The 10,514-nt window shown below is 36.4% G+C and overlaps 1 protein-coding gene across 3 annotated transcripts in view; it reads right to left on the bottom strand.

Moving 5' to 3' along the window:
* Nucleotides 1-676: 676 nt before the first annotated feature.
* Nucleotides 677-10,514, bottom strand: part of REST (RE1 silencing transcription factor) — a 30,923-nt gene continuing 21,085 nt past the window's right edge. For all 3 annotated transcript variants that reach the window (XM_069105289.1, XM_069105292.1, XM_069105290.1), the window contains exon 4: nt 677-6,456. In XM_069105289.1, coding sequence (XP_068961390.1) covers nt 4,571-6,456 — 1,886 coding nt within the window. In that variant the 3' untranslated portion in view covers nt 677-4,570. The remainder of the gene's footprint in view (nt 6,457-10,514) is intronic.

Below are 10,514 nucleotides of genomic sequence, written 5' to 3'. Positions count from 1 at the left end.
AAAAAAAGGTTTAGGGAACATTAAATTCAATATGAGAATTGTGACAGAAGCCAAGTAAACTAATGTGACCTTGAGCTGGAATAGGAGCATATAATATTATGCCCTAGGTTAGGCACATCTGGAGGACTCTGTTCAGTTATGGCAAGCACATTTTAGGAAGGCCACTGAAAACTACCAGGATTGGTGAAAAATCTTACTTCTACACTACATGAAGACAAGCTGCAGTACCAGTAACTTGTGTAGCTCTCAATAGGTTATGTTCACAGAAAACATTATTAGGGGTGTTCAAATACTTAAAAGGCTGTCATGCTGAAGAGGTATCAAGAATTGCTTTGTGTGGCCCCAGAGAGCTGAACCAGGAGTAACAAATGGATGTTGACAGAGGTCAGCATTTATACTATTTACCATATATATACACACACCTATATATATCTCTTAATTATTTCATATCAAAATGTCAACTTTTTTGCAAGTTATCCCTTTATTTAACTATAATGGCTCTAAAACAACTACCTAATAAAAATGCTTGCTTTTTACTAGGAATTATAAGGGCCCCTGATTGTTCCATGCCTCTATATAGACCTTCTTGAGTATCAGATTATCTAGTAAATGCTGAATTACAATTACATTGAAGTAATTTTCAAGGACTACAAACAAGACTTACACCAAGGCAATATACTTTTTAATAAAGTTTATTTCAACATAACTATGCTTAGGGAAATACACTCATATGGGTTAATATAATGCAATTTAGTTTACACTACAATTTGGACCAAAGACTTATACATGGTTTAAGTTTAAAAAAAAAAAAAAGGATTTGCAATCTGGTTTATTTTTCATCTATTACAAATGTATAAAAGATCCTCAAGTGCTGCTATAGCAGGCAGCAAGAACCATGAGAAATTTACCTTTGGTTTACTTCAGAAAATAATACATTTATTGCACTGTAAAAGCTTCAAACATGGTGCAACAAAACATTATAAAAAATGTTTCAGTGCCAGCTTACAAAATTCAATAACTAGTGTAGTCTTACAAAAACAAAGCATATGTACATGTGAAACAACTGCATTAGCTGTCTGGATTCAGTTAATATTACGTGTAGATGGTGGATCTACACAAACCAATACTCAAGGAATTCCTTGAATCTGAGTAACACTATAAGCTCAGTTATTCTGCTGAGGTCAGCAAGGTGACAACACACAGGCTGCCAGTTTTCACCATTTTGCAATTTATATAAGAAAAGAAAAACTTCAGCCTTTGAGCCTCAGTCCAGAATTGAGAACTACACTAACAAGTTTCAAACACACAGGACAATATGCTATGGGGGTTACTTCTGTTTAAGGTTATGAACCTCCAAATGTCAATCGATACATCCTTCCCTCCCCCGCCCAACAGAGTTCAAACTGAGAAGTGGCTCCAGAAATGGGCCAAGTATGAAAGACAAGAGCAGATTTATATCTACAAGAGGCATCATCAACAATCCTCTTGAAAAAGAAGCACCTATGACTGGAAACCAAAATGAAACAGAAATTATTAAGAAATAAACGGAAAATACTGAAAAAAGAAACGATGTGGTAATACAAAAGTTTAAAAGGCAAAAGAAATACATATTTTAGAAGACCAACAGCATTAAGTTAATTAGATTCACACACTATAGTATTTCGGTAGTTTGTTACCAATAATACAGAAGCATCAACTTACACATATGAATAGAATGTTAACTTCTTGTTACTTTCTCTTAATATATTGCCAAAAATTCTAGCTTCAGTTCTATCCAAGTAAAAAACTGAAAGATGAGACATTTTCATGCAAATACTATTCCAAATAAAATTTCTATTTATTGTATTTGGAGCTATTGATTTACTTTAAATCAATAAGCAAAACCACATAGCAATAAAGGACAGCACCTAATATAGGCCTGACTGTCACAAAGTCCTTGCTTGCTGGGAGAAAGGGTCTTAAGTTCCACCTACTACCCAGTAAAACAAAAAGTTATCTTGCAGCAACATAGGTCTTGATCAATTTAATGATCAAATTGTTAATCTGTTACATTTAACTCTTAAGTTTTTTAGATTAGTCTTAAAACTGCATTAGAATATTACTAAAGCTCTTCAACATCTATAAGAGATGGAAAATTTTCTTGCTTAAGAGATCTGAAGGGACCTAATAAAACCTCTTTCCAGAACAGAGGTTTCTATAAGTCTTTGTTAAACACTTAACCAAAAGATGTCAATTTTTATATTCATATACTATAAAAGGAAACCCAATAAAATGGACCCATGAATATTAAAACTAGGTGTTTTTTAAAGGAAGACATAACTAGTTTCATTATTAAAAAATTTTAAACATAAATATAGTTGCAACTTGATCTTATGATGACAATGATTGTCAGAGCCTAATATTCAACACCATTTAATCATACCCATTCATGCACACTGAACACATGCTACCTCACACAACTTACTCTTGCCATGAGATTTTTCTGCTTCCTTAAATCTTTGGCCTCCCAATACCAAGTTCCACACCCTCTAACCTAAAACTCATCTTCAAACCACTGCCAAAAGAAGCACCCCTCCCCCATCCCATGTCCATATATCTCCCCCCCACCCCCACCCCAAGCTTCCCCATTCATTCAAGTTGTACTGCGGCACATCTGGGAACATGGCCGAAATATGACCAGAACACATTTTGTATGATCAGGTCCCATGTTTAAAGAAGAGAACCTAAAAATATTAAAGTGACTTTCCAGAAATTTGAGATTAGGACTTCTCAGGTTCCCCCTACCACCACCACCATCACTGTGCTCAAATCCAATATATTTGCTAGGAAAACTTCTTAGATTAAAAAAAAAAAAAGAAAAAAACTTAGTCAAATTTTTATTTGTAGTCTTTAAAACAGTTGGCCAAAGAACCTATGCTGCAAGGGCAAGCCAGGGAGCATGCACACAGTGCTGGAGCCAGCAAAGTGTGTCCTGAGAGTATGTTGGGGTTTTTTTCTTTCATCCGGATGGCACCAAGGTTAAAGTTAACTATACTGGATGCCCTGTTCACTTTCTTCATACTATGGAGCTGGAGTGGATCTACAAATATCTGTAAATGCCTTCTCTTACCCCAGCTGAAACCTTGGAAGATTCCAAGGCTCTGTATAACTCGAATGAAAAAAGGAAGAGCCAATTCTCTTCCCTCCTTTTCTAATCCCAGGTTTGCTACTTACCAGCATATTATACTTATTTATTTGGATTGGTGGCTATATGGACATCAGCCATTTATGAAAAAAAATGTTTGTGAAACGTTCAATTTATACTATGCAATTTGGGAAGTAGCCGTACCAAAATGGACTCAGTGAAAAAAAAACTATTGATGTTTACTGTGTGAGATTTTACTCACAAATTTATCATACATATATACAGTATGCAGCCAAATTGCATAATGATTCTGAAATCAAAACCAAGGAGTGCCAATTTACTATAGCCACTTAAAAAAATAAATTAACATGAAACACAGATTCTAATATGCATCAGATGTGAAAATCAAAATATAATGAATGGAATCTGCATTTGCTTCATCTGCTCACAAACTACACATTAGCACATATACACACAAATAATTCTTAATGAAAAAGACAACAAACTGCAGCAAAGGAAATGAACAGAACACCTGCTCTATGGTAAGCAACAAACCTGAAAGTTTTTTTAAAAATGAACCAAAATAATCATGCATATATATATATATATACATATGTATATACACACATACACTCACATATATAAAGTGTTCCTGTACAGCAAAAAAAAAAAAAATGCTATTTCTAAAAGATTACACTGCATAGGTAAAAAAAAGGAAAAAAAACACAATGTGCAACATTTTAAGCCATTAAAGCACCACCAAAAATAAAAAATAACACTCCCCTTTACTTCCCACAATTAAAAACCACTGTTATAATATATATGAAGATTGACAAATACAAATCAGAAATTCTAATAAAAATCAGAAAAAAGACTAATAAATGTGGACAAAATTCACTGTCCATTATAGGGAGAAACAAAGAACATTTAAAAAAGTATGACTGTTCATTTCTTTAACCACACTGTGGCTTTTTTTTTTTGTTTAAAAGTGCTAATTTTCTGAGACTCAAAGAAAACCATTGAGTAATTTGCTACCAATATACTGATTTATGCCTAACTAAACAAGGAACCAAAAATGTATTTTAGATAAAACTAGAGACTAGAAATGTGAAAAAAAAAAACTGATAACTGTATGATCAACAGAACATCCTGGTTTTCAAAATTTCATTTTAAAAATAATTTATGCAAAGGCTAATAATAGTCTTTCACTAGTGCTAGTTTAATAGAAAAGAGAAATCCAATTCCTTGGATTCACTAGTGTATGCAAAAGGTTAACAAACTATTATACAAGAAGAGTGGTGAAGAAAAGGTATCTACTGGAGATCACCAGACACTATTCCAAACTTAAACAAAAGAAAATTAAAGAGAATTGTCTACTACAATCATTATGCATAAAATGTAATAGATCTTATAAGAGGATTGTAGGCTTGTTCATACAGAGTTTAGTTACTCTAACTCCTTAGTTGCTTCCTCAAGGTAGTAGACATTCACTAAATGTCGATTCAGGTGTTTGCTATATTCTCCTTCCTTCCTAAAAGATCTATCACAGAAAATGCACACAAAGTTCGCTGCTTCCACTGTTGCTGCTACTTCTTCCTGGGAAGCTTTTCTACTTGTTTCTTCCTGTACAGATCGAGCACCGTTCAACCCAGAGTCATCACTGCCCTCTGACATGTTGTCACTCAGGTCGCTGCCATCATGACTGTGGATGCCCTCATCTTCATCAATTTCCTGAGACTCATTTGCAGCAGCAGGAGCTGAAGAAGGCACAGGCACCGTTGGGGAGGCTGGCTTGCACTGCTCTGCTGCTGCTGCTGCTGCTGGAGGAGTAGGCAACTCTGGTTCTGGCAAGCATGGGGGTTCTGGCGGGGGCAGCTCTGGCAGTGACGGGGGCTCTTCAGCTGTCAGGTCTGTATCAGCCAGATGCTCTGCTGGGGCTGGACTCGTTTCAGTTTCCATTTCACACACTGTGTCAGTTTGATGCTCTCTATCAGGAAGATCTTCCTCTGGCTCACAAGAGGATGGCGTAAGTGACTCCTGGGTACCACCAGCCTGGCTCTTACTTGGCTCTTCATCTAGAGCTTTCTGAAAAGCAGTTTCTCTGTCTTCTTCCTGCTGCCCAAGAAGCATTTCTTGGTCTTTCATTTCTGCATTCTCTACATTTTCTGTCGGTGATGTAGGTGCAGGTACAGGCACTGGGCCTGGCGCTGGCGCCAACGCTGGCTCTGGCGAGGGTGCCGGCACTGATGCTGACAGGGAGTCCTGAGTGTTTGACCTTTCTTCAGCTATTGGGCTATTAACAGGCACTAAGGAATCTTCCACAAGTACTTCCTCTTTCTGTGGTTCTTCCCTAGGGCTGTCAGACTTTTCCTTTGGATCCTCTTGAGGAGGAGGAGGAGGAGGAGGAGGAGGAGGAAGAAGAGGAAGAGAAGGAAGAGGAGGAAGAGAAGGAGGAGGAGGAAGAGGAGGAGATTTTTCAGGGACCAGCTCATTTTGAGTTGGCTTTACCTGAACTGACTTGGTGGGTTTTTTACCATGTTTACCTTTCAAAGCTTTCTTTTTTTTGTTTTTCTTCAGGCAAGCTTTCTGTCTTTTATGCTCTTCCACTCTGCCTTCATCTTTTCCAGCTTCCTGGCTCTTTCTGGATCTGCTTTCAACTTTCTTCTTCTTTTTCACCACAGGTTCTGTATCATTCACTGGGTTACTATTTGAAGAAGCTGCTTCACTTTCCATCTTTCTTTTAACTTTCTTGTTTTTAGATGACTTTTCTGAACCTTTCCCTGTTTTGACATCTACCTCCTTTGACTCTGTTGCCAACTTACGATTTCGGGTGGTCACTTGGCCTATGGAAACCATAGTGCACGGCTTTTTCTCTTTTGAGGCATTTTCCTTTTCTTTCTTCTCAACTTTTACATTCTTTTCATTCATCTTTTCTACCACATCTCCCTTTGTTTTTGTTTGTTCTTTTTCAGTTTTTTCACTGGCCACACTATCAGAAACACAACTATCTGCCTCACTCTTTTTGGATTTTTTAAGTTTCACTTTGGAAACATCCATTGCGATGTCACAACAGTCAGAATGCCTGGACTTGATATGATACTGCAGATTACACTTCTTGGAAGCAGCATAATCACATACAGGGCAAAGGAACTGTCGTGGGTTCACATGGAGCTCTACATGCTTTTTGAAGTTACTTCGATCAGCTGTTTTGTAGTCACAGTGTGGGCAGGTCAGCGGCTTCGGCCCATTGTGAACTTGCCTTGCATGTCGGGTTACTTCATGCTGATTAGAGGCCACATAACTGCACTGATCACATTTAAATGGCTTCTCACCTGTAAGTAACATAAGAGAAGTGGGAAGAAAATAAATTTTAAGTAAAATGAATTCAAAACTAATGTGAACAAAGGTAGAGGGATGGATGCGAACAGTGTACCCAAGTTTAAGCAAATATGCACAAAGTAATAAATTGACCCATGCATCTTTTAGTTGCCATATTTACTAGTATATTGACTAGTATTTACTAGTTCCTCCTCTTCTCTGCCAATATTTTGACTGTAAAAGGAGGGACTATTATCCGTTTCTGCTACCATTCTTAGCAACTTTAATTTGAAAATCTCATCAACCTTTAAAATGAGCCCTCCTAAAAATTGCATAGCAACATATAGCAGGAGGTCTTTTCTGGTATCCTTGGTTTTGACTGCTTATCCTCTGAAATTACCTTCCATCCACTCTCTATCTATCTTGTATGTACCTAGTTATTTATGTTCATGTTTGTGTCCACATGTGAGTTCCTCGAGGTCAAAAACTATTTTTGCCTTTCCTGTGTCCCCACCAATTAGCATAAAACCCACCAGGACTTGGAGGGTGATGGATAGGGGAGAAAGGAGAAAGAAGGAAAGGCTTAAGGTAGTTAGCTCACCCTCTCTATTTCCCAGTCAACGGCACACAACTTGGTAGTTATTGGCACAAACTTGTTATCACATTCATTACAGTGAGTTCAAGTACAATCATAAATCTGTCATATCAAGAAGGAACTCTAGAAACTGATTTCAGTTCTTTCATTTTAAAGGAGAAATTGGGGGGCTCTGATTTAAGTCACTTATCTAAAATTCTCAACCATATCCCCACCCAATACTTAAAAAGTAGATGATACAACTTCTTATTTTCCCTACAATTAAGGCCATCCCACAGACAAGTCCCTCAAATTTCTCCTTTCATGCCTCAAATGTTCTCCAAATCACCTGTTTTCATTTCCTCCCTTCTACTTACAGGAGTCACTAAATTTAACCTGTTTTCAAACCCATCCTCAGGAAATTTTCCTGGTTTGTCTCCCACTGCTGTAATTACTCCCTTTCTATTTCTTCTTCCTTCTTTTCTCTCTACACTCTCTACCTTAGTAATCTTATTCACTTCAACAACTTCAACCCTTCCAGAGAGGCCCTGGCATGGGCATGCATTACTGAACACCTGGCCTACAGCAGTACACTCCCAATAGTTTTTACCTCCAGTTTCTCTCTGTTTCAATTAATTCTTCAAACTGAAGGCATTCTAATCTTCATGATCTTCTAGTCAAACCACTCCTGTTCAGTCATCAACAATGGAATGGCTCCCTAATGTCTACTGAACAAGTCACATTTCTCTGCCTGGTGTTAAACAATCCTTTTAAAATAGTGAACCATCTTACCTTTCTATCTTAATCTCACATGCCTAGAATATCCTCTTCCCTATCAAACCTGCTAGGGGACCAAGGTGGCACAGTGGCTAAAATGTCAGGCTTAGAGTAAGGAGAACTCACCTTCCTGAGTTCAAATCTGACCTGAGACATTTACTAGCTGTGTGACCCTGGGCAAGTCACTTAACCCTGTTTGCCTCAGTTTCCTCATCTGTAAAATGAGCTGGAGAATAAAATAGCAAACCACTCCAGCATCCTTACCAAGAAAACCCCAAATTGAGTCATGAAGAGTTAAATGCAGCTGAAAAATGACAACATCAAACCTGCTAAATTTTTACCCATTCTTTAAACTCAAATTGCACCTTTTGGAAACCTTCCTTAAATATTTTATCCCACTACTCATAAGTATTAATATATCCTTTTACTCTTTGAACCTTGCAAAACATTTTGCTTTGCATTATATAATGAGCTTAATGTGCAATACTGTATGTTTTAACTGTCTTTTATACCCCTGCCAGATAATCCCCATGAGGAGGCAAGGTGGTAGAGAAGAACACTGGTTCAGGAGTTCGAAGGCCTAGGTCCAAATCCTTCTTCTGATGTTCATTACCTCTGCAACTTCAGTTTGACACTCTGTAGGATGGGTGGTTTGAACTAGTTGCAAACAATCTCTGAAGTCCATATAGCTCTAAATCTATAAAGCTATGGCAGGGATTATATCAAAATTTTCTAATCTCTCTCAACACTGTATTCACCATATACAAGAAGTATATTTGTTCAATATTTATTGAACTGAACCAAATTCCCTCTTGGCAGATTCACTGAAATTTTAAAGTAGAAGATGGGAGGGTACTTTGAAAGTAAGAGAGTATTTCAGGGGAAAACACAAGTAAATATGGCACATAAAAGAATAAGCTAGGAAAAAAATACAATCACAAATACACTGAAAAACAGTACCAAAAAAAAAAAAATTAAAAGGAGCAATAGAGTAACACACATTCTATCAGAGTACATACCCATCTAGATCACTCTATAGTAATATTACCAAATGGTATCCATACCCAACCGGTCCTTTGGAATGCATTGTAGAAAAATGGAAATTAACAATTGATCAAACAGAATATTCATACAGTATCAAAAAAATTCAAAGTTGTTCAAACTCTACAAGGATTTAAAATCTATAATTAAAGCTAGAAAGGAAACTTTGAAACTAAGACATTAAATTTGCTTACATTAAGACAAAATTCCATAATGAGTAATGGCAAAATAATTAATTATTAAAATACTCAAGCTCTAGCAAATTTAAGTCATAAAAAGGAATAAATAAAGCACATTCATACATAATAGTAAATACTCCTTTAAAATATTCCCAAAACATATGGTTCAATGTTGAATATATAAACCCCCATGAAGGCATAAAGCAGTTCATGTTATTTATTTTCATAATTACGGGATCTGAACATATTCCTATGTAGTGAATAAATAAGATTAACATAATACAAAATAGTTTCAAATCTTGAGAGAGATACATATAAAAATAATATAAAATATTAAGAACTAATAATGCCCTTTCAAAAGCCAATAAACTCCAAGTAAGCATATTTTGTTCAAAACCAATAAAGGATACCTACTGAAAATACAGAAATGCTTTTAAATACTTTCTTAGGCCATTCCCAAAGGTTCACATCTATATGACCCTGGGCAAGTCACTCAACCCTATTTGCCTCAGTTCCTCATCTGTAAAATAAGCTGGAGAAGGAAATGGCAAACCAGTCTGGTATCTCTGCCAAGAAAACCCCAAATGGGGCCATGAAAACACGACTGAACAAATGAAAATCTTTGAACAGATACCTTTTTGTTGTTGTTTCAACTAACACATGCAGGAAACATTCCCAACAAATGAATTATTGAATCAGGAAATATATCTTTTCAACTTTTGCTGTATATTTAAGTTTGTTCAAGTAAGTCTACAATTCTACTAGCAATGGGGGTAGAAGCAACCTGTTTCTCCAAATCCCCCAAAGAAATGGGTTTTGCAGCTTTTAAATTTATTCTGCCAATTTGACAGGTGCGATAATGTGATTATATCTTCTTCCCAAGTATTAATAACAAAATTTTGTTTCTTCTTTTGATGACTGTTCATCTTTTCACTGTTTCCCCCTGAATGAAGTTAATAGTTAAGGCAGGAAAATTTCCAGTGAGAAAAAAAAAAGGTAGAGTACAGAAATTACAGACAAGTTTGACAGCTGGCAAGATTCAAAAACAGATTATCAAATTATTTGTAAATATTTTAAAACGGAAAACTAACGACTAACTCAAAATGGTTTCACTCAGAGAAAATTTCATAGCAAATTAACCTTTCATTTTTTTTTAACAAGTTTACTAAGATAACCTAGGAGGGTAACTTCCACTAAAGTTCTACCTCTGACGACTCATTACTAGGTATTCCTGAGACTATATTTATAGAAAAAGACAATACATCTGTTAAATGAGGTCTAGCTGAGTTAGGTACAGAGAGACTCATCACTATGTTGGTTACAAGTCAATGAATATCTTTTTGCCGCAACTCACAAAACCTATCTACTTCTTCTTAGAGAGGTTCTAACACTACCCAGTGGCAGGAGTAATCATATGGAAGAAATAAATCGTGAAGGACTTGAAGGACTGTGAAATGCTAAACTAGTAGAAATGATTGATTACTCAAGGATTACTGGTTGG

Source organism: Petaurus breviceps, unplaced genomic scaffold, assembly GCF_028583685.1.
Source record: "Petaurus breviceps papuanus isolate PSGF00001 unplaced genomic scaffold, PetGlider_PUasm1.0 76, whole genome shotgun sequence".
Classification (NCBI taxonomy): domain Eukaryota; kingdom Metazoa; phylum Chordata; class Mammalia; order Diprotodontia; family Petauridae; genus Petaurus; species Petaurus breviceps.
This window is presented reverse-complemented; position numbering and strand designations above follow the sequence as displayed.